At 53.7% G+C, this 24289-nt stretch overlaps 1 protein-coding gene across 11 annotated transcripts in view; it reads right to left on the bottom strand.

Moving 5' to 3' along the window:
* Positions 1-24289, bottom strand: part of SDK1 (sidekick cell adhesion molecule 1) — a 1045458-nt gene that overhangs the window by 44461 nt on the left and 976708 nt on the right. For all 11 annotated transcript variants that reach the window (XR_012122096.1, XR_012122097.1, XR_012122095.1 and 8 more), the window contains 6 exons: positions 22943-23144; positions 19459-19562; positions 16801-16871; positions 8819-8954; positions 7124-7183; positions 5065-5166 (listed from right to left, as the gene is read on the bottom strand). Coding sequence is in view for 7 of the 11 variants with exons in the window: in XM_037008170.2 (XP_036864065.1) it covers positions 5065-5166; positions 7124-7183; positions 8819-8954; positions 16801-16871; positions 19459-19562; positions 22943-23144 (675 nt within the window). In the remaining 4 variants the exon portion in view is untranslated. The remainder of the gene's footprint in view (positions 1-5064; positions 5167-7123; positions 7184-8818; positions 8955-16800; positions 16872-19458; positions 19563-22942; positions 23145-24289) is intronic.

Raw genomic sequence — 24289 nt, 5'->3', positions numbered from 1 at the left:
CCACCTGGGTCAAGGAGCAGCCATGGGAACATGATGGCCATCCTTGGTCAGCCTGGATTTGCCAGTGAGTGGAGAGCACTGGCCATGGCCTTCACCTCCATGTCTGTCAGACACCATATGACCTGGTTCTCCTGGGCTGCAGGCCGTCCCATATCAGTGCTCAAACCACTGAAGGAAAACGAATAATGTCTATAAGGATATCTAGTAACTGAGTAGAGGCTAGAGTGAGTGTGGAATGCCCCCCGTGCTGTAGGAGTTGACTGCAAGGAGAGTGGCTGGTCACGTGCCTGGGGCCTCACTCGCCTGTTCAGAATAGCCCCTGCACTCCCGTGGGAGGGTCGGCCCCTCATATGGGCAGTGCCCATCCCAGGGGACCTACAAGTCCCCCCATACCTGAGCTTGGCTGATGACCCGGGAGCAGCAGTGACAAGTGGGCAGAAGTGACAAGGGCCACCTCCCAGCAGAAGCTTCCAGAGAGTCCCCCCACCTCTTCTGCACCACCCTGGGCCCAGCGGGTCCCACATGGCAGCTGATTCCACAGTCTGCATGGTGGAAAGAGACCACAGGAAGCATGCGTGATGCAGCTGACCGTGGTGGCCCGGAATGTCTGAAGTGAGTACAGTTGGTGGTTAACTGAGATTTGGGCTTATTTGTTGCCACAGCACAACTTGGCTGACATTTTCCTGCACATTAACCAGGCCCTAGGCTCAGGGCTGAGCAGCAGATCCAAAGATGCAGAAGGCAAGTTTAGCAAGGCAGGAACTCATAGTAGTCATAAACAGGTATGATGTGAGGACAGGTTCAAGGGACCTTGGAGTCATTTCTGGCTGGCAGACATGGGGTCTAAAAATGGGGAGGATTTAACATGTGACAATAGGCCAGGGAAGGAGGGGCAAGGTAAGAAATGGGAATGGTGGGGGGCACATCAGAGATCCTGGGTCTGTTGGCGTCATCCTGGAGCCACCCAAGACCTTGCCAGGCATCTGCTCATGCTAGACCAAGCTAGCTCAGGCTAGACCATGTTAGACCAGGTTAGACCACACCAGGCCATGACAGGACAGGCTAGACCACTCCAGGCCATGCCAGACCAGGCTAGACTACTCCAGGCCATGACAGACCAGGCTAGACCACTCCAGGCCATGTCAGACCAGGTTAGACCACTCCAGGCCATGACAGACCAGCTAGACCACACCAGGCCATGACAGGACAGGCTAGACCACTCCAGGCCATGACAGACTGGGCTAGACCACACCAGGCCATGACAGGACAGGCTAGACCACTCTAGGCCATGCCAGACCAGGCTAGACCACTCCAGACCATGCCAGACCGGGCTAGACCACTCCAGGCCATGCCAGACCAGGCTAGACCACACCAGGCCAGGCTAGATGATTCCAGGCCAGGCTAGACCAGGCTATATCAGGCTACATCAGGCTAGGTTTCTACTTTCACTTTTCTCAACCCAGTGATTTATTATTTGGGTAGAGCAAGTTTTCAACTGATAATTTGAGGATCATCATCAATATTTTAATATAATGAAAAAAGTATTTCTTTATATGATTTAAAAAAAATCACACATTCATCAGTTCACTTTAATTACATCAGTGTTTTTCTGGTCGCCTTTTCTGATTTCCTGTTGAAGCACATAGGAAATGGAATTCTCTAATGCAATTTACCTTCTCAGCAAACTCTGCCAACATCTGTTCCCCTAAGCTGGGATACCTGGAGACAGACTCCAGGTTGGGTAATTATTTAGCCTCTGGGGCCTTCTTGATACATGAAGGAGGCTTAAATGGATCACAGTGCTCCAGCTCAGTGGGGACAAGTCAAAATTAGAGTCCCGATGATGACTCAGAGCAGGAGTGCAGGACGGTAAGGAAGGAGCAGACTCTTAAAAGGCAGCAGACGCCAGGCTCTGCTCTGGGCGGGTGCACAGGGCACACATCCCCCGAGGAGAAAGACAGGTGACCTGCTTACAGGATCACCCTTCTAGCAAGCTAAAGCTCCCATCCCTCTGGAAATCTCCAGGGCCTTTGAAAGACAAAAGCAGTGGTGGTAACATTTAATTTGGCTGCTGCTGGAACTGTCACAACCCATCAGTGGGATGAGAACAGCAGCACTGGTGACAACATTGAGGCTGTTTTCCCCATGTCAGGTACAGGTAACTCTTCCAAGCCTGGGCTCCTTTTATCCTCTAGGAGGTGGTACGAGTCATTGTCCCATTACACAGATGGGAAGACTAAGGCCCAGAGACATTAAGTAACTGTCCAAGGTCACAGACTTGGCAAGGTTTGGATTTGGAGTCATACTCAAACCCAGGCAGCCTGGCCTCCTGCTAGCACAATTCCCAGGGGCGGACAGGGCACTTAAGGCCACAACCTGAGTTCCTGGAGCAAACTCCTCAGATGAACCACATCACATGCCAGCTGCCCTCCTTTCCTCTGAGCTCTAAATCCCCCAGTCTGCCCCCTTATCACCTCACTGCTAAGCCAGAACCAAGAACAACTATAAGGAAGATTAACAAGAAAAATCAGGAAACTGGTCACAAAAATGGTTTTCAAAAAAAATCAATGCCATGTATTCCAGGCTGTAGAAATCACAGATGGGAGGTCGTGGAAAAAGCCCTCGATGCTGAGTGTTGCTTTCTGGACCCAGCCTGTGGGACTTGAGATACTATTCAATCTCTCTGAGTCGATTTCATCATTTGTAAAATAAGAGAAAACACCAGACTTAAAGGGTTTTGGAGATGAAACGAAGTCATGTGAGAGCACAGCTGGCACCTGGAGCAGAGCAGGCACTCTGGAAGGTGAGTTGAACTTAGGTGTCATGCTCTGTCTCACTGAATCTGCCTGTGACCCCACCACAGAGGAACCCAGGCCCTGCAGCCTTAGAAAACCAAACCCCAGTTCACAGATGCTCAGCAGCACCCTGTCCCCAAAACAAGAGGGTCTTGGTAAGAGCCATGAGCCCAGGGACAGAAGAACTTGCTCCAAATAGTGATGGTCAGCAGGGGACGAGGGCACAAGGAGCCTGGGCTGCAGGTCCAGAGGGGTGATTGGGACATGGGGTTCAGGGCTGCAGCTGATGGGGTGTCGTCACTGCTCTATGAGAACAGCTGTTACCACCCCTCTTCTGGGAGAAGCTAGCAGAGGCAGGACTCGCGTGTCTGCGTCCACAGCTCCCATCACAGAGCAGGCAACACTTGCTTTGCCCCCACTGGTCCCCACAAGGTAGTTAGAGTGAAATGAATTTTGATCAAAGTGGAATAAAAGTCTGAATGAGCAGCCTTGGAGAAAAGCTTGCTTTGGAGCAGTCAGGTCTGCTTTAATGGAAGAGTAGATCAACAGAACGTGGCACATGCATGGGGCGGAGTGTGGTGTAACCAGGGGACAGCGGCAGTGCTGACAGGCTACAACATGGATGCACCTCGAAACACACCAGTGGAAGAGGCCAGATGCTAAAGGACAGATACTGCATGATGCCACTGCTATGAAAGCTCTGGAAGAGATAAGTTCACAGAGCCGGTGAGTGGAGGCTGTGGGAGCCTGGGGAGGGGGCAGGGCTGTTAGGGAAGGTGGCTGCATGGGGTGCATGTGCTTAGTGCCCAACTGCCCACCTGAAATGCTTGGGGTGGCAGACGTCATGTTATGTGGGCTTTGCCACCACATGAGACAAGCAAACCCAGAGCTGGAGCCCAGGGCTGGACATGCAGCCCTAGGCGGCCTGGCTGGCCTGACGTGGCTCCCAGTGAGCTTCTGGCCTCCCTCCCTGGCTCCAGTCCATTCTCTGGACATCCACCCTGGTCCCTGGGATGAAGGCCTGCCTAAAGTGCTCCAGGCCTCCTGAATGCTGGGGTCTGACCCTGGAGTGCAGGCTGCCCAGCAGGCAGTTCAGGTACTGGGGAGCCTAGATGGCCATCATGTGCTCCTCTCAGCCCACTGGCATGACCACCCCACCCTGGTGACCAGCTAGAGCCAAGAATACACTGGAGCACCCTCTCTTATAGATAGTACATGCCAGGTCCCCTCCCCGCCTGGCTTTCCCTCTGCCTCGGGGGGCTCTTCCAGAATGCCCAGCCCTCACTCTGCTTGCTCAAGTAAGCCCTTGGGACAGACTTGGTGCAACAAGGCCACATAACCCATGCTCCAGGTGTCTCGTGTCACTCTTTCTCACGTGCGTACAGACCTTGCTGGACCATGCCAGGAAATCCCGCTAAGTGGACTGCGCCAGGAAGTCCTGCTAAGTGGACCACGCCAGGAAATCCTGCTAAGCTAGACCTCAGTGCTGCTGACTGGTTTATAACCATAACCTGTCCAAACTGCCAAAGGTGGCTGATCTTTCTGCAGGCTGGTCCAGCAGCCTGTACCTCCCTCCTCCTGCCAGGCGGGGTCCCTGGCTTGATGCATTGCCTTGCTAACTCTGCACCAGCAGACCTGAGCAGAAGCCCCAGGCCCTACAGATGGACTGAAGTTGGACTGAACACTATCAGCAGGGAGGAGGTAAGATTCTGTGGGCAGGTACCTTGGGCCAGAGGGGAGGCAGTGCTCTCCTTACCAGGCAGAGGACGGAAGCCCAGTCTGATCTCAACAGGACATGGCGTCTCACTGTGAGTTAGCCCCAAAGAAGGGACTCCGGGTCCTCAGACAAACTCAGGGACACACCTTATCTAAACAATGATCCATGTGGCTTTTCAGAACTTGAGAAGGGGCTGTTACCAGCAGGTCGCCAGGGTGTTGGGCCTCTGCCGAGGTCCGGCGAGGATGGCGGGTGACAAAGTACAAATGCTTGGCCTCCATATACCAAGGTTCCCACTACCTGGGCTCCCGTGGAGGGAACAGCATGGCTCTCCTAGAGAAGTCCTGGTAGTTCGACAGCCCCAGGTGGTGCACAAACCCTCTGCGTCCCAATGCAGGACTTGAAGGGTCACTCTGGTGGCTGGGGCATTCCAGCCCTGGTGTGTGACCCAGAAACCTCCAGCCTCACTGGCGTATGTTCAACAAGGGGGCCGCGCTGGGGACCTGACAGTGGCCATGCCCTCAGGTGTGGGGTGTGGGCCCTCAGGCTTACCTGCCTCGCCAACGAAGACCTCCACGGGAGCACTGGACGGGCTCTCACCAATGATGTTATAGGCCGTCATGAGGACTTCATAGCGCCGGTACCTCTTCAGATCTGCAAGGGGGAGATGGGGTCAGCTTGCCCAGGACTGTCTCCCTTTCTTAGAGCCACACTGAGGAGACACATGCCCTCTGAGGAGATGTGGGGCAAAGAGAGAGGGGGCAAAGAGAGACATCTGTGAGGTGTCTGCCCCACTACATCCCCAGCAGCATTGTGACCAAGCAGCCACACTGCACTGATGCCAAAAGATGCATCCCATTCTGCATTCAGGGAAAAGGCAACAGAAGCCATTTTGGGGGAGAGCCTAGGTCATAGGACATGATGTGGCCTCACCTTGGTCCAAAATGTCTCCTTCAGAGGAAGAACAGATGGCAATTTAAAAAAGAAATATATTGGGAAACCAAAAGCCTTTGAGTTTTTAGTAACCATGTCCTAGGAATAAAAGGGTGGGTGAAGCCAATGCATGGATATGGGGTAACCAGGGCACGTTACCAAGTATAAGTGACATGGTGAAAGTAGCTGATCTTCAAACCAAAACATTCTGGAAGGTTCTTCTACTGGTTAATATTGCTTCATCAGTAGCATGGCTCTCCTGAGGCCCTAAGCATGTCTGGTCACCTGCCAGCATGGTGGGGATGGCGACTCACACCAGGCCTTCCAGTCTTGCCTCCCAGTGAGCCGCCAGGTCAGCAGAGGGTCAGTGAGCCAGAGCTCTGCTGCCTTTGAAATGACCCACCCAAGGGGCTCCAGGATGCCCTCTGGCCTGGCCTGCAGCCTCAGCCCAGGGAAGTGAGCGAGCGGCTGCCAAGTCCACAGAAGGAGAGAGGTTCTTAGGAGTCACCTGAGACAAACCAGGTGGATGTGCACACAGCACCTGGTCAAGGCCACCCCTCTCACCCTTCCCAACCTGGGGTGGAAAAGCCCAGGGTGCGATCCAGCCAGGGACCCTTATCAGTGGAAGCTGGTCTGCACTTAACCCCTCCAGCTGCTCCTCAACAAGCTAAGGGCCCAGGTGAGTGCTGGGCAAGCACGTTATCAGAGATGAGTAGGTGGGGGGAAGTGGCTGGGTGAGAGGACAACAAGTGGATAAAGCAACCTGCAAGGAAGCAGCGTGGAGAATGCAGAGCTGGCGTGAATCCTGCTCCAGCCGCAGCTGGGTGGGGACTGGGATGGAAGGCCCCTCCCTGCCTCCCTCCTTGTCTGAACCAGTGAAGTTCTCTGCTCGGTGGTGAACCACACTGGGGGCCTGTTAGCTCTGTGCTCAGGCCTGGAAACCCGTCTCCCAAGCTGGAATCCGAGAGGAAGCAGCCTGATTAGTCAAAGGGAAGATGAATGGAGAAGCAAAGAGGGGTGTTTGTTTTCAACACAGAATATTATTCAGCCTTAAAAGTGAAGGAGGTCCTGCCTCATGCCACAGTGGGGGGAAACTTTGAGTAAAATAAGCCAGACACGGAAGGACAAATCCTGTGTGACTCCACTCCTGTGAGGTTCCTAGAGTCATCAAATTCACAGCTGGAAAGTGGGTGGTGGGGGTGGGGTCTGGGATAGGGAGTGGGGAGTCAGTGTTTAATAGAGATAGAGTGTAGAGTGTTGGCTTGGAAAGATGGAAAGTTCTGGAGATGGTGTTGGTGATGGTTGTATAATGATATGAACATACTTACTGCACCTGAATTAGACACTGTAAAGTGGTTAAGATGGTAAATTTAATCATGCCACAATAAAAAAAAGAGTGAAAAAAGAAGTAAAAGGGAGCCAGAGAGGAGATCCTGCCCAGACTCAAAGGCCAGCTGTCAGTAAATCTCCCTTTCCAGCCTCTGTTTCTAGAAGTTTCTTTTCCTGTCTCCCTGTAGGTTTTGGCATGCTGATAAGCAGCATTTGAGAGGGGGATTTCTGGAAACTAGAGCCATTAATCCAAGCTGGTTTTCACTTGGTCCACTGAGAGGCCAATTGGCGCTGGCCCCGACCTGCTCCCAAATCTCGGGGCCTCCTGCTGCAGGTGGTGTGCACTTACGTGTTAATTCATACGTTGTTAACGTGGAGCTGCTGTTCACGGTCTTGAAGCTGCTTTGGGCTATTGGGGGTAAGCAAAGGAGAGCGGCAGTTAGAAGGCAGAAAACGGTTATTGCAAATGACACACTGCAGAGACGAGGACACACTGCCTCGCTGGAGGCTGCTCTGGTTCCCACGCTGCTATCTGAGACCATAAGGACCCCTCAGCTGCCACAACACTTCCCAGCAGCTCCTTGGTCTGGCTGCACTTCCTCATAAAACAGCCAGGCCCCAACGGGTGGGGCCTGTGCTCACTCTCCGATTAAGCGGATCAGACAGTACCTGTATGTCATGGCACAAAGCAACACTAGAGAAGACACGGAAATCAGCTACTCCTGGGACAGCGGCTTTTCCAGAGACCCTAGGCAGGTACAGTGATCAGCTTACCTGAGTTCAGGTAAGAGCCTTGGCTATCTGAGAAGGGAATGAGCAAACCAGAGATGAGGGGAACTGGGATCTGGGCCCAAATGTGCCCTGGGGTCCTTCTGTTTTGTCGTTTCAAAGTTGCTACAAAGCCCAGAGATGCCAATTATTGTCTGGCCATCAGCTAGGGGTACCCAGGGTGTGCCAGGAGTGTGGGAGACACCCCAGCTGCTTCCTTCCATCGGCACCACACCTGGTGCAGGGCCAGGGCCAAGCTGTAGCCTAAGACCCCAACAGCGGAGGGGCCATGTGAGCACCAGGTGCTGCCCATCTGTGCATGTGACCCTCACAGAGGCCACTGCCACATCCAGGCCCCTCTGCTGGCCTGTTGCTGAGCAAGCCCAGGGAGGGGCCTGCCACTGTGGTGGAGGGCAAGGGTATGGCCAGCATGGTGGGGGGTAGGCGGGGCAGGGTTTCAGCTGCCAGAGTTTCTGAGGCCACGCCCTCACGGTTCCCTGTAGGAGGATGTCAAGAGTATTTTCTGTTACACCATCTGGGGGACGCCAGGAGGGAAGGGACACCCTTCCAAGGAGGGCATGAAGCAGCTGCCCCAGAAGTTCCAGAGCTGCCTTGGAGGCTGGTGGTTGATGTCACAGCCTGTGTGTGGGGGGACCTGATGGAGTGCAGCTAGCAGGAGATGGGGCCTGGGATGGGAGAGGCCACAGCCCCTCGGGAGCTGTCTGCCACTAGCTTGACTTGTCCCCCATCAGGGCAGGAGGTGCTGACTGGCCCTGATCTCCATCTTGTTCCCAGACATGCTCACCAAGGTCGAGGCACCACTGTCCCTGGTGGCCTGGCTACTCCCCCACCCTTTATAAAGATCAGGGGTCACAGGGCCCCACTGCCTTCCCAGCCACATCTGCCGGACTCATACAAGCAGGCCGCCTGCCCAGCCCCAAAACTGTACCTCTGCACATCTCCTGACCAATTGGTTTTTGGAGCCCTTATAAGTCACGCCTTTCCCATATGTCCTTGGTGAGGTCCATCACAACCTGTCTCAAGTGGCTCCTCCAGCCTCCCCTCATGCCCCACTGGGTGGGGTGCAGGAGTTCTCTGCTCGCTGCCACCTGTCTACCCAGTGGCTGCTCTGCGGGAGGCTGGGCTGCATCCACTCCGGGCACTATGCATTTCCCACCATGCCTTTCATGGAGTAGACGGGCCGGTCACCTGGGCACCTCCCTGCAATCCAGGCGGCGCAGTGTATCCTGGGTCAGTTCAGAAGGAGCAATCTCACCTGTGAGCTCAGCCCGTAAAGCCAACGGGGTTTTGAGTGTCTTGGTCTCGGGGACTGAGGCCGCCTCGTACTCCAGCTCGCGGTAGTAGATCCGGTAACCCTGAAGAAGGCCGTTCAGGGTCTCATCCCTTGGAGGCTGCAGAGACACCCCAGTTAGCCCGAGGGAGGGGCCTGAACCTCCCCACAAGTTTAGTTAGTCAACTGCATAGCAGGAAGTCATTAATTCAAACAGATGTTCTCAGTAGTTCATGGAAAATGAGGCAGGTGGCACATTCACAAGGACCTCAGGGGAACTCCCAGTACATAGCCCAGTGGTGGATTGTTTTCTAAGAGCCCAGGTTTCTGGGTGCGTGCATATGGGGACCTGGGTGTCTCATCCCAAGTGCAGCCTGAATACTTGAATGAGTCCAGGGCCTAGGTAGGGTACTGAGGCCCGGGACGGAAGCTGCCTGCTGAACCCAGAACTCAAAGGGAGTGAGGATGTGGCCTGGCTCTGCATCAGCCACTGTCCCTTCAGTCCCTGGCCACCAGGCTTGTGGTAGGCTCAATGGGCCCCTCACTGACCTATCCACATGCCAAGTCACCTGCACGCAGCCCGACTCTGGCCGGTGGCTGGAATGCTCACTGTGGCTGGAATCCCCAGGGCCCTGCAATGGAGCTGCCTTAGGAAGGGCCTGCAGTAGGGGAGGTGCTCATTTGCTTCCTGTAACTCAGCGGAAGACAATGGTGGGTAGCTGGGACCCCAGGCTCAGATCACCCGGGGACCTGCACCCCCACCCTGGCAGTGCTTGTTTGCCCAGGCCCGCCCAGTCCTTCCCAGCTTGGTTTCTGTTGATAGGCAAATGTGTGTGGGCTACAGTGGATGTAGCACCCACCCAGGGGTTAGGGGCTTGGGGTCCAGTCCTCCTCTGGGATTCTCAGCAAGGGTAAGACACCCCCGCCCCAGGCTGTGGCCAGACACAGGAACAAATAACATATCCATGACCCCTGGCTGGTAAGGTCATGACCTTGTCCAGGGTCAGAGGTGCACGGTGGACTTCCCGTGACTTCCACACAATCACTTCCATGGGATGTCACCAGCACCTCAGTTCATGCTGTCCTGGTCCCAGAGTAGACGCCACAGCTTTGTTGTAGGAAAACCCCTTTGTTGTGGGTTGAATTGTGTCCCCTCAAAAGATATGTGGCACCCTAACCCCCAGTACCTGTGGATACAGCCTTATTTGGAAAGAGGGTCTCTGCTTATTATGATTAGGTTAGGAGGTTACCCTGGAGCAATGACTGGTTCTGTTTTGGAGGACATTTGGCTTTGTCAAAGTTTTTAATGTGCTTGCTTTTAATGTAGTAATTACATTTCTAGAAACCTACTATACATAACTGTTTGCACATGCACAGTCCTGAGTCCTACAAATACAAGCTGGGGCTACCAAACCCCACCCCAAACCCAGAAACAAATGGCCTATGGGTCTGTTCAGTGATATCCAAACACACCAGGACTGCCTGTGAGCGTGAGGGGCACAGAGAGCAAAACCACTGCAAATGTGACTGTGGACTTTGGGCCCCTGAGTGCGAGTCAGGTACCGCAACGGTTGACTCACACAGGGAGGCTCCATGTTCAACGTTACCCATAGGTTGGTGACGCAGACAAAGCATATCTTGAGGGGCAATACAGAATCTAGCAGTTGTTTGGCAAACAGTGAGACAACCAGAAGACCCAAAGATCCTCGTAAGACAGGGAACCGTGGACGCAGGCACAGGGCAAGTGCATGTGAAGATGGGGGCTGGGGCCACAGTGAGGGGCAGTGATGTTGGGATTTAGCAGGGCGCACGTTTGCGCATGGAGGTGGCCACACATGCTTCTCACATACATTTGCTCTTAGGTCCGTGGTGCGTGACTCACAGCTCCCAGAACCCCTGGAATTTCTTAAGTGTTGGGAGTGACAAAGGTTTCTCCTGTTATGTTAATACAGCGACTTCTGGGCCCCACCTGAGGTTGGGGCTGGTGTCCAGGAGAACCGACCAGGTGATCAGAGGGCTGACCTTTCAGTTCCACCCCTGACCCCTGGGGAGGGGCGAGGGCCCTTAGGTGGCATCAATCACCAATGGCCAATGATTTGAGCAAATGACTATGTAATGAAACCTCCAGAAAACCCAAGAGGACGGGGTTCAGAGAGCTTCTGGGTTAGTGAAGAAATTAGGACGGGGAAGATGGGGAGCCCGGAGAGAGCATGGCAGCCCTGCGCTCTTCGCCTTACACATCTTTCCACCTGGCTGTTCCTGACTTACATTCTTTTACAATAAACAGGGATCTAGTAAGATGTTTCCCTGAGTTCTGTGAACTGCTCTAGCAAACTAATCAAACCCAAGAAGGGGTCGTGGGAACCACTGATTTACAGCCAGTCAGTCAGAGCACAGGTGACCACCTGGGCCTGGGATCGGAACTCTGAGTTGGAGCAGTCGTCAGAACCTTGGATCCACAGCTGATCGTCAGGGGCACAGGTAACAGCCTGGGCTCGAAGTGGGGTGAAAGGGGTGCAGTCTTGAGCCTCAGCCCTTACCGTGTGGGATCTGAAGCACCTCTAGTAGAACTGAGTTGAATTCTCCAACACCTGAGGGTCTGAGAACTGCCTGTTGGTGTGGAAGCCTCCACACACACACATTGGATTGGGCCCAGGAACCCACTTACGCATCTACAAGCTAAGGAATGCCAGGGGCTGTTGGCAGCAACCAGAAGCCAGGACGAGGCAAGGAAGGATCCTTTCCCAGCACCTTCAGAGTGAGCTGACACCTGGCTTTTGACTTCTGGCCTTCAGAACTGTGAGAACAAACTGTTGCCCTTACACCCAGTTTGGGATAACTGGTATGGCACCCCCAGGACACAAACACACCCTTGTTATGCAAACTCTCACTATTTAATTCCTCCTACCTGAACCCAGACCCAAAAGGATTTGGATGATGGGATAAATCCTGTTGTGTCTGAACTCTCGCTACTCAGTCAAAAACTCAGGAGCCAAACAGATTTGGGTAATAGTTTCCTTTGTTCTCTGTTCCCACAGAGTAGCTCAGACAGCAAGAACTACTTGCACGGATGCAGCTTGCCATATACACACTTCTGCACGCACAGAGGGACACGGTGTAATCAGGCGGGTACACCTGAGGTGCTTGTGGTGTAATCCAGATGCTTTCAAAATGAGAATTGCTAGTATGTTAACTCAAGCTAGGGAAGCCTGACATTCTCCAAAGATCCCTCCTGAGTCCTGTGTGATGCCCCCAACTCATGGAAAGCACCCCACATGGCTGTTTCCCCATGAGATGCAGAAAAAGCATAATGGGAACTTGAGTGGACTTGCCATGTTTTGATGACTGGTGAGGTTCCTTCCTGTCAAAGAAGCCCAGAAAATCCATATTAGATGATGCGTTTCCTGGCGCCTGGGTGTTACACCCAGTGTGTGAACTCTGGAGCAGACAGTCATCAAGGAGGGCCCCATCTGAGTCACCAGGGCCCCCCACATATGTGTGTTCACACTGGATGCAAGTCCTGGCTCTCCCACTGCTTTGCAGTGGGAGACGCAGCTGGTTGCTCCACCTCCCAGGCTCAGTCCCAGATCCAGGACAGGCAGAAGTCTGGCTGGCTGGTCCCTAGAGCACCTCATGGCTCCAAACAGAAGGTTCCCTGTGCACAGGCAGACCTGCTCTCCCATCCTTTGCCTGGACCATGCTGTGCCTGAAGTTTCTGATCAGCACTGACTGGAGAGCAAGGCTGGTCTGTATCTTCTGAATTTCTATTGTCCCACAGCACCTGTGCTGGCCTTAAACACACAGGTGCTCCATCAGTGCCTGTGGGAGGGCACTCAATTGGCTGACATCCAAGCTGACCTGTTGCTGGTCAGCTTCATCCTGGACTGGTCATCTATGCAGGCAGATGCTTGGAAGGAGCTGGGAGGTCCTCCTGACATCTACACTCTGCCTGTTGCACATCTGAAATTCTCCCTGCAGACTCTTTGGGGGTTCTGAGTAATTTTTCAGTGTTCAAAAGCCCTCTGTTAAATGCAGATGGCCTTGTAGGAGAGCATGTGGGCACCTTCACCCACGAAGCAGGTAGGAAGAGGGCAGTGAGCCAGGGAGGGCTTGGGAGGCCAAAGTTGGGCATCTTGGAGGCAGCAGCGTTGAGTGGAGGGAAGGGCATGGAGCTGGGAGGAGGCAGTGCTCCACCAGAAGCCTCACTCCTTCCTGCTACCTGGAAGGATAGGTGGGGTCAATGCAGGGGACTTCCAGGCAGCAAGTCCTACCTTCCCCACTGCACTGTGGGGACTTGGGCTTAGGGCTGTTCAGTCCTGCACTGAGGTTTCATGGTGAGTGCAGGCAGAGCTGGAACTCAAGTCCAATCTAATCCAACTGCCAATGTCCCTGCACATCTGAGCTTCTCATTTATTGCCCTGTAACTCCCATTCCCTGGTGTGTTGAACAAAGATTCCCTCTAATTAAGTGCCCATGGCTTAGTGGAACACAGGAGGCCCAGGGAACCTGGCTCTGACATGCTCCCCTTGGAGCACATGCTGCATCCTGGGGTGTCACACCTCTGGCCTTCACTCTGACCATGCGTAATAGATGTCTCCCTGCCCCTTGCCTGGGGGAGGCCATTCATCCTGCAGAATGCATTTAGTCACCTCCACCTCCCTCTGGTGGGGGTTAGCTGCTCCCCTCTGCTGTCTTCCCACTGATGCATTGTAGAACTCAATGTGCTAAATGGCCTGGGGTCTTTCTCGTTTACCTTGGGTGCTCAGCACCCTACAGGGAGCTGGTCCTCTGTAGATGATGGAGCAAGTGATAACAGAAGGACAACTGACAGTGACACCCCTCTTGGGAAGGCACCCATCCCAACAATGAGTCCCTCTCTGCTTAGTTCATGGGCATGATGTGATCTATTGCTCAGGATGTTTTCTTTGCTAGGAAACAGCCTCGAAATCCACTTAGAGAAATCCAAGCCACACAAGGGGTGCATGTGAGTGACAGTCTGTATGATACACTGCATTTCAGAACTGCCAACTTAAATGTTGTGACCAATTCAGAAACATTAATAGCTATTATGAGCTGTACTCAGTGTGAACTCAACACCACCACTGTCTAGAATAGACGCTCAAATCCTTATATTTCAAATAGCCCTGGATTCGTGAAAGGCAAAGATTGATTAACCTACTGAGAAGAATCAAACCTGACTGACTGCACCAGAGGAGCCGTTTAAGTGGGTTGGCAGCCTTGAAGTTACAGAAGTGTTTGCATTTTTAAACAAATTATTTTAAAAAAAGGCTTACAGGTGAAACATTTCATTTGGAATGCAAATCTATATTCTAACATAGTCTCTTTGTTCTGTTTGCTCTGATTTAGGAAATTACTTATAATTTTAATTATACTCCAATTGCCTGGCAGTTGACAGGCATTTATTTTTATAATACATTGTACTGATCACCTCCTGCTCTGGTTTCTTTCCATTAGTTTGTTCTCTTGGTCTCTGAAGAGGGACAGCTGACGGGTGCATATGCCAAGTTCCTGTGGTGCCGCTCCACACCACTTCACAGGGCTGTCCAAATGCACTGGAGGGCTCAGAGCCCGAGTGGCCAGGAGGCAGGAATGCTGGGGCTATGGCCTCATGGAGGCTGCATGGAGGCCGAGATGAGCCGTGGTGCTGAGCACTGTCTTGGCAGGGAGGAGCTTACCTAGCTCCTGGCAAGCCAAGTGCCACATGGACAAGGAGAACAATGATTTTCTAGTCAAGTTTAGCATAGTACAAAGGGCTGATCTGCTTCTAGTTGAGCACGTGTGTGGAGGGTTACAAATAGGAGAGCTTGGGGCCTTGATTTCCCGTTTTGATCCTGCTCCCTGCAAAGACCCTAATGCAAAGAAGGGTGTGGAGCCCTGACAGCCTAGGATCAGAGGCCTTGCAGGGACCTCATAGGTCACTTCTGAGGTTTTTTTGCAGAGGAGTCTGGAACCAGAGAGGGCTTTCAGAATCACAGTTGTCCAGTGGCCAATGGGGCCTGCAGCTGAGAGCCAGGCCCCTGGCCACATGACAGGCTCTGGCCGGGGCTCCCAGCTGCAGAGAGAGGGCTTGGTGACATGCCCTGGGCTCCCATTCAGTCCCCAGCACTGAAGCTGGATGCCACAGAGTGCCACAGCAGTGAATTTCCAGTTTTACCAGGGGACATTTGGAGGTGTACCTTGATCACCTTTAAAGGTTCCTGTCACCAAGAACTTGTCACCTGGTCATCAAGAAGAGGTAGAGTGTGGCCAGAATTGCTTGGTCAGTACGTGCACACTCTTTACAGAATCTCCTTTATTGAAACCCATTCTCCATCCCTCGTGTGAGCGGCAGTGTCAAGCTAGGTTAGGCTGAGCCATACGACATGGCCACTTTTGTCTGAAATGTGGTCAGATTTCATGACCCAACCTTGGGTAGTTAGCAGCCACCAGCTTTCCAGGTTAGAGAGCACTGTCACGGCTGGTGCTTCTAACCCTTCTCCCGGCTCCAGTTTCTTCTCCAGACCCTCCGGCTCCCATCAGCTTCAAGCCTACTCCCAGGGAGGCCATGTCTAAACCTCCCAAGAAGGCTGGTCTCAAGCAGGCTGGACCCCGAGAAGGCTGGAGGGCTGGGGAGTGCTCCCAGCTCAGCACTTTCCTCCCTGTTTCCTCTTCTGTGGCACCAGCCCCAGCCCAGCGGGGTCTCCACCCTGCTCTGTCCCAGGCCTGCAGAGCTAGGCTGCCGCCTGCCAGCCTGCATCCTCCTCAGGGATCTGTGGCGTTGATCTATTTAGGATGTGCTCCCTAAGCATCCTCTGTGTCCCCTAGCACTCCTGTCCCTTTCCGTCTGCCCCACACCCTTTCCAAAGCACCCCTTCCAGCCCACCTCTGTCCTCTCTCTGAGGCCATGTCCAGAACATGTCTCACCTGGGTCCCTGTGTTTTCTGACTTCCCAAACCGCCTCCCCTCCCACTGAGTCTGGATGCGATGCTGGCACATTCTTAGACAATTGCTTCTGCTGGAGGACTTCTTGCCCACACAGACCACTCTCTTGGTCCCCAGCTCACAGGCGCCCCTCCTAGGCAGACCTCACCCCAGTGAGGCTCTGAACACAGACCACAGCACCTGCCCTCCACCTCCCCTACCAGAGCCCCCAGCTCTGGCCTCAGGAACATCCCTTATTGGCCAGAGCTTTGACTATGCCGTTACCACCACATGGGTTCTGTCCCCTGGTCTGGTGTGCCTGCCAGGCCCAGCTGATGCCCTGTTCCTGAGCCCTGCTGAGCCCCTCCCTCAGATCCTGCCTACTCTCAGTGGCCTGCCGTGGCTGTTCTGCCCCTCTGTTAGGTTTGTCCTCAATGCCCCTCATTGTTAGCAAAAAATACCCAAATTGGAAACCATACAAAGAGAGGACAGCATGCCCTTCCAATGTTGTGTTAGATGACGTTTAATGTCCCACCAAGGATTATTTGATTATCTAGGAGAACGTGCCTTGGTTTGACTCAATGCTCACTGAAGATTAAAGACTCAGACTTAGTGAGGACACATGTAATCCTGTAGATATTTTGTCTGGTTGCAAATGATTTCTGTAGAAAAGATAACCCCAAGGGCTATGCTTTCATTGCCCTTAGGACATGAACCAGGCTTGTATGGATCATGGAAGCCTGGCTTTGCCACCTTCACTCAATGCCCAGAAACCTTCCCTCCCTTCCCTCCCTGCCTGCTGGTCCCTCCTGGACAAGTTGAGTTCAACTTCACTCTGCATGTGCATGACAGTCATGCTCTCACTGTTCTGGAAACCACACTGTTCTGGAAAGCCACCGTGTTCCTTTCCAGTGTGGAAGGAGCCCAGGGTGTTGCCTTTGTCTTGCTCTCAAGCACCTGATGTGGGCCTGGGCTGCGCTGATGCTGAATGTCAGGAGTGAGCACAGGGCCATTACCCAGCAGCACCAGGGAGCCCGGGGCCTTACCTGCCACTGGATCAGAACAGAGGAAGTGGTGTGCGGCGTTACTGAGATGAAACTTGGAGGTTCTCCCGGAACTGAAATCCAAGGAAGAAGAAGCAAAGATTAGGTGGCTGCATTTGCGCCTGGGCGCTATCCCGGGCCTGGCTTCAACCGATTCTGGTGAGGACCTAAAGGTCCAGGACTGCTCCCCAGAACGTGGGAGGCCCACAGGCCAATGCCCTGCTGCCCTCTGCTCCCTGGGGATGCCCTTCCCCATTTGCAAGGCTTGTGCCCTGGTTACAAGGCGCAGTCCTAATAAAGGTCTGGCACCACAAACAGACCCACACAGAGACACACGAATGCATCTGGGTCCCCCACTAGGAGCACTTATGCCACCAGAGGGACCCTGGGAGCCCCTGCCTGGGGGCCTTCCTGCAGGTCCTGGACCTTCCCAGCGATCCACACCCCTCCTCTGAGTAGGGGCATCATATTTTTGAGGTTCTGAGGGACTTCTGAACAGGCAAATGACCAAATAAGGCCATGTGCTCTTGGCTTAAACACGAGTGTGACTGTTGTGAAGGAGGCTGACTTCTGGTGGCTGGAGGGTGTCTGCTATGCTCTGGCACCAGTGACAGCTCTCTCTGTAGAGACAAGGTCAGTTTGACTTCTGCCCAGGGCTGTACCCTGCACCCAGGACACTAAAACCCTTCCAGCGGTTGGCCATGCCCCACAGATCTCTGACGCCTAGGCCCACCACTGTTCCTGCTGAGTCGGCACAGTCCTGTCTCAGCATATTGACTTGGCCTCTTTGTGGCTCCCCCAGTGCAGGATCCTGAGACCCGACACATATTAAATGTTCAAAACGTCATTCGGTGGAATGATTCAGGATGTCTGACAACTGTGTGCTTGCCGTACCCTCTCCACTCATCACTAAGACTCTGTCCCTGGGTCACCTGCTCTGAGAGGCTCCTGTAGATTTCTGTAGAAAAGATAACCCCAAGTGCTATGGTTTCATTGCCCTTAGGACATGAACCAGTTTTGTATGGATCATGGAAGCCTGGCTCTGCCACCTTCACCCAGGCCTGGAAACCTTCCCTCCCTTCGCACCTGCCAGCCCCCCTTGTCCAGCACCCAGCCCCTGGGTCAGGCTGGCCTCAGCCACACCCCAGTCCTCTCCTCTCTGTCTAATGCCCTCTGGCCTACTGCTCTTCTATCTCTAGTCAATAATGGACCCTAAGCCACCGTTCTTAATCACACCTGATTGGAATTACTTCAATATCCTAATCACCGTAATAAGAAAATGTTCAGCAAACCATCCACACACTCAAAGGCCCTCAAGGGCTCTCCAGTCCCTGGAGTCAGTTCCCTGCCCCTCAGTGTCAGCTGTGCAGGGCCTGGAGACAGTGCAATGCAAGCACGAAGAGAAACTGTGCATCTCAGGAAGGGTAGATAGCAGGAAAGGTGTATCAAAGGAGCGTTTGAATATCAAAGGAGTAACGCAGGCCTTTAAGCCTGGAGAAGCCCTCGGATGTGTTTTCCAAAGAGCCCATTCTGCTGAGCTGTGTCCTGCCCTCATACCCTGTCCTCAGAGACATGCCAACAAAATCAGCTTGCTATGTGGTTTCCTTCTTCTAAGAATTAGTGCTTAGTCACAAATATTACCTCAGTTGTGTTAAATGTAGGGTTGAAAGAGGAATCACAAAGGATAACTAGGTTTCTCGAGGAACATCTACCAATGCGGGGAGACTCCTGGTGACACACAGCCCACGGACTCTGTTCTGCTGGGAGCGCTCTGTGCACACCAAAATAACGTCTGCGTGTTGCTCAGAAGCTAGAAGGGGCCCCCTTAGCCCTTTTGCTGGTCCTTAAGGTCACCTGAGGCCTTGTGGAGGAGGAGCTAAACTCCTGGGTGATAAAATGAGCAGAGCTGAGGACGACGCACCTGGGAGCCGGCTGCAGATGGGTTTGTTGTAAGGCAGCTCCCCTGGTGCATTAAATGAGAAGCCAGTGCTCTAGGGTAGGTGTGGGGAATTACTGTAAAGCTCTGCTGGGCGGGTGAAGGGCTCAGGCCTGCAGTCTGGGATCTGAGCTGCAGCATCTGCAGCCTTTTCTGGTCCAGAAGTCTGCCTGTCATCCAGGACATGTAGGATGATGCTGTCTCCCAGTGCACCTGGGTCGGCAGGGGCGGCACATGAAATGACAACGGATGTTGGGCCTGAGTCCTCTGAGGGAGCACAGGGCAGTGAAAACCACCTGGAGTGTTTAGGGGATCTCATTTCCACCACTTCACTGTGCTTCTGTCAAATGGTGAAACTGTGGAGTGGTTTGTGAATGAGGAAAAATGGGGAAACCTCTTAAAACCCAACTACCCTTTGACATGTATTTTTAATAACCCTATAAATTATTCAGTTTCTGGGATGCTAATGGATCGTAGGGGTTTGGAAACTAATCAAAGAAACTTCCATTCCATTTGGAAGCCCTTGAAGTCTTGATTCACGGTCACAGGCTTTACAGGAGTGCTCCAAGCTGTCACTAATTGAATTCTGCTGCTCTCCCCCGTAACCTCTTCCTGGCTCAAGATGAAGGAGGGGCCTCTCTGTAGGAGCCAATGTTTCAGGGTTCAAAGGCCACAGCCGGGAAGTGGCCCAAGGATGTTCACTGGCCTGGGACCAGGTTGCTCACCGTCCTGCAGCGTGGTCACAGCCTCTGTCTCTGCACTGAAGTCACTGTCCCCGATGTCATTGGTAGCTTTCAGGCGCAGCTTGTAGGAGGTGAAGGGCCTCAGCCTGGAACACGGAAGAGACCAGTGATTGCAGTGAGGCCTCCCTCTGCCCTGCCCCCTGGGGCTGCTTCAGAAGGGCTTCCCGGCCCCCCCGGCCCCTGAGCTCTCTGGCCTTATTAGCCAGCTTAGTGGCAAGGAGGAAGGAGTCCCTGGGATAGAATTGCTCCTGCCAGCAGTGGGGTTGTGGGGGCTTAGGGGCTCCAGAATTGCCTGGGGAGTGGTTCTCCAGCACCCATACTGTACTAGTGGCCTGCCTGGGGAGGGAGGAATTTCCTCGAGGGGAGTGGAGCACAGAGCTTCCTGAAGGGGATGAGATTTTCCTTAGGGCTCCTTTGGGAAGAACCTCTCCTCCTATATTTAGAGGCTCCTCTGCAGCAAACCCCTGCTCTCTGAGGAGCTCAGAGAGTTATGCAGGAGGAGTTAATCATGTGGGTTGGGCATGGAGGGTGTGGGGGTGGTGGAGGGCATGGAGGGGGTGGGGGTGGGCCATGGCTTATAGTCCATGCTCCTCACATGGAGCCAAATGCAGAGGCTTGTAAAAAGGAGCTCCACATATTCCTTCACTCATTCGGATTACAGCAATAAAATCTATGAGTCCTGAACATTTCAGAAATGATCCGCAGCTGCCTTTATGCATTTCCTTATTTATCATCAAAGTACTAAAAATATTTATTAAGGACTCTTTTATTTGCATCACAAAGAACAATAAATATCAAACCCATGCATAACATCTTTGGCCAAATTTACCTGCTTTTTAATATGGCTCTGTTTTTAAAGATTATGCAGAAGAAAAACAAAATAAATAATCCAGTGGAGATAGGGCCGGCACATTGACTCTGACTGGCCCCATTGTTTGATGTGGTGACCCCTCTCGGCTGTGTTTGGTTTGGGCACACAGCAGGGTGGTGGGAGGTTGAGGAACAGCAGAATCATACATCATATCACTGAACATTCAACCATCACTGCTCTGCCCTAGACACACTGGGTGTGTGTCCACATGGCTCTGGGCATGGAGCCCTTCTCTCCCTCACTGGACTGCATTCCTGTGGGATGCGCCCACCATCCAGAAACCCGTGATGCCTCAACATGGGCCTAGAGAGCCAGGTCCATATGCTCTAGATGGAGGCACAGCCACAAGGTTTAGAGGGTTAAACCTCTTGTTTTCAATTTTTGTTTACATTTTCCTGTTTTTGGCCACTAGCAGATTTCATACAGTTGGCAAAAGTGAAATGTAAAAACAATGATAAAAAAAAGAAAAAAGGGGAATGTAGCTATCAGGACTGTTATCAGGGAGGGAGCTTATCAAGTGCACAATATGCCATTTCCCTGCGACCCTGCCTGCTGCGTGTTTGTCCCTCACAGCAGAGGTGGCATCTGTCCTGGCTCTGGCCATTGGGAGGCGGGCAGCAGTCTCTCCTCCACCGGATTAAATGGTCCTGAAACAGGCCTTCCTTTCCAAAATGCAGTCCTGGCCCTCGGCTGGCCGGCTGACTCCAGGAGGCTCCAGGACAGAATGAGTAGTTGGGTGTCAGAGGTTGCATCGCTTATACCCTGCCCACATTCGCACGAAGCTAAGCGCCCAGGGTGCCTCACTTGGCAGGGTCAGGAGAGTTCCAGGGCTTGGGGGTGGCCCCAGACATGGAGTGCTTCCTCCTGCAGGGCCAGGACCCTTGGCTTCCATGGCCATGGATCACGGGGTAAGAGGACTGCTGGTGGAACCCAGGGGATAGCTGTGATGATCTGGGATCGCCTTGTTAGTGAACTGCCCGCTTGCTGCCCTCAGTGCCCAGGCAAATCCTGGATGCACAGAGCTGAAGGGACAATAGGACCGTCCCTCCAGCCCTGCCCTTCACAGGCAGGAAAACTGAGGCTTTGTCAGCTCACACACACTTTCCTAAGACCTCAGGGCTAGTGGAGATCCGTGTTTGGATGACAACACACTGACTTGTCACTGCACCGCAGACCCTCACAAACGAGCTGGGCGGTTTGTGTCCATGAAGCTTTGAGCTATGGGCCCTGGGCATGTTGGAGCCAAAGCATCTGAGCAGCTCCTTCTTCATCTGGAGAAGCTGAGGCACAGCTTCATTACTTATGACGTCTCTGCCTCAACCTCAGTAAAACGGGAACAGCAGGGGGCCTGGCCTGGCTGGCTGCGGGGCTGTTCCAGATGCCACTGGGACAGCACACGCCTCTGCTGGAAATGCAGAGCGCCATCTCCTGGGGAGGCAACAGTGATGGTGACGTAATGAAGGCTGCACGGGGGCTATATACAGGCAAGGTCCTGATTTCTAACCCTCAGTTTTCATCTGTAGAATATGGACATGATATCCCCTTTAGGGGCCACCATAAAGATTCAAAGGGCTAACAAATGTGGAATTTGCAAGCACAGTGTCTGGTATGGTGGCTGCTGAATTGTGGTGTTTGAGTCTAAAAGATGTGAGGAATCTTGGCCAACCTGGGAAACCACGGTCTTAGCCTCCTCCACCTTAATCAGGTGCTGGTCAGGGTTCTCGATCCCACAGAGGGAGAGAGACTTGCTACTTAGCATCTGTCCCCATACTCGGGAGCTCAGCAGAGAAGGTCTGAGATCAGGGCTGACAACAGTGAGGATGCCAAGGGCCATTTCCCGCCCACTAGAGACTGGGGCTTCTGCAGGGTGACATGCCCAGCACAGCCTGGGGCTGGAAGACAGCATGCAGCCCCGGAGGCCTATCTAGATGCTCGGGCCTATGGGATTCTGGTGGTTTTCTCAGCGCCTCTCAGCATGAGTCTACTCGACTATGAGAAGGGACTCAGATAAGGTCATGCAGCTGAGAGCTGAGCTGTGGGGTTGGTGTTGTCCCCTATCCTGTGCCTGGGGTTCCCTTAGCAACAGGGTCAATGTGGTTCTCCTTTTTTGCAGGGGGATGGCCTCCCATCTCCCCATCTGCTGTCACCAGTGGGTGACAGTGCTGAGTGGACTCTGCCATGCTGACTTGGAGAGAGGACACAGAAAGGACATCTCCTGGCCCTCCCATGGCTTTGGCAGCTGGGCCCACCCCTCCCCTACCCCTTGCCTCTCCCCAACATGTGCATCATAGGGGACAGGACACTGGAGCTCACTGTGCCCATCACCTACATCTTGTCCATTCCTGGGGTGAGCAAACTATCTGTACAGGGCATGCTTGAAAGGACAGACCCAGGAAGAGGCCTGAGTGGGTGCTTAGTGTGGGCTCCAGAATGCAGGAATCCTGGGCCCCCAGGGTGGGACTGTTGGCCTAAAGAGACCTGAGCTCTCAGAGGTGCATCTCCTTGGGCCATGCAGACTCTGTACTCTGGGGGCAGGAACAAGTTGGGGGAGGGTCCCTGATCCCCAGGGCTGGTCCCTCCTGGCCTGCTCGGTACCTTTCAACGGCACAGGCAGTGGCTTCATGGCTGATGGATGAGGAGTAGGTCTGCCACTCTCCTCCAGGCAGCTCCCGCACTTGCACGGTGAAGTACCGGATCGGGGAGGCCCCATCGCTGCCCGGGACCCACTGGAGCCGGAGTCCACGAGCAGACACTTCTGCCTGGGGCACCAGGAGCTCTCTGGGGGGTGCTGGCCGCTCTGCAACCAAAAGAAGACACATCAGGGGCCTGTGAGAGGCTGCTCTTCCAGGAATGGCTCCATGTCCATGTGGTGCCCTTGGCTGCCATGATGCTAGACTGTGTGGGTTAGACAGTTTGAAGGTGGCTTCCTGGGATGTGAAGTTCTTACATATGACTTGGGACAGGCCCCAGGTTGAACCTGACTGAGACCCTAGCTTGCTCCTAAAACACTCCGTTCTCAGAGCCAGCCAGTGGGCTGGAGACGGTGAACCAGCCAGGCTCCTCTGGTGCTGCACTGTCACTCAGGCCCCCAATTGGCGCCTGGGCTCTCCTAAGCGCCTCAGATTCCTCTGGGCGCTGTGATACCAGGGCAGCATGCATCCTTAACTCCGACTTCCCTTCCCTGGAAGTGAGCCTGAGGTGTTAATGGCTTCTAGCTCAGCTCTCTCTCGGGCATGGTGCGTGGGGCCAGCCCTGGTGCTCTGGGCCTGGTGTGCAGGGTGGGGCCAGGACTTGGCTTCTGAGCTGGATCATTTGCCCACTGGCATGTCTCCTCACCCCATCGATTTCCATGGAGAAACTCCACAGAGGGAGGAATAATTGTTTAATTGTTTATCATGAAGATTATTGATTCTGATTAAAATGCATGGGATGTAATAAAGCAGCAATTGATTGCTGGCCCCATGGGGTCGGGCTGTAAGGAGCATGTCCCTCTAACTGAGCCAGCATGCCTTTCCCTAGGCACACACTCTGGCCCATGATTCCCCTCCCTGGTTCCCCAGGCCCTCCCCGGGACCTGCGGGTGACAGGCAGAGCTCTTCTGGCCTCTCTCCCTGAGCCCCAGGGACTGATGGTGTCTGCACTGGGGTAGAAATCATAGCTCTAGGGGCCTAAGCAGCAGGTGGTGCTGTGGGCCAGGGTCTCAGGGTGGGGCCCGGGCCAGGGGTGGTAGTGGGGGATGGGGAGGGGTGTGGGCGCAGCTCCCTCCCTATTAGCAGCAGCCCAGCTGTGGCCCTAAGGGGCGTTCATGTTAGTACTTTCACTTGGATTTGATTGAAGTCATGTCAAAGCTTTAGCAAACCCGTGTCCCTCTACTTTAGCAGCTCCAGGTAGGGCAGCATTAATCAGTGCCTACTTCCTGCAGCCACCCACTGTGCGGGACAC

The sequence above is a fragment of the Manis javanica genome, chromosome 10 (genome assembly GCF_040802235.1).
Source record: "Manis javanica isolate MJ-LG chromosome 10, MJ_LKY, whole genome shotgun sequence".
In the NCBI taxonomy this organism is placed as follows: domain Eukaryota; kingdom Metazoa; phylum Chordata; class Mammalia; order Pholidota; family Manidae; genus Manis; species Manis javanica.
This window is presented reverse-complemented; position numbering and strand designations above follow the sequence as displayed.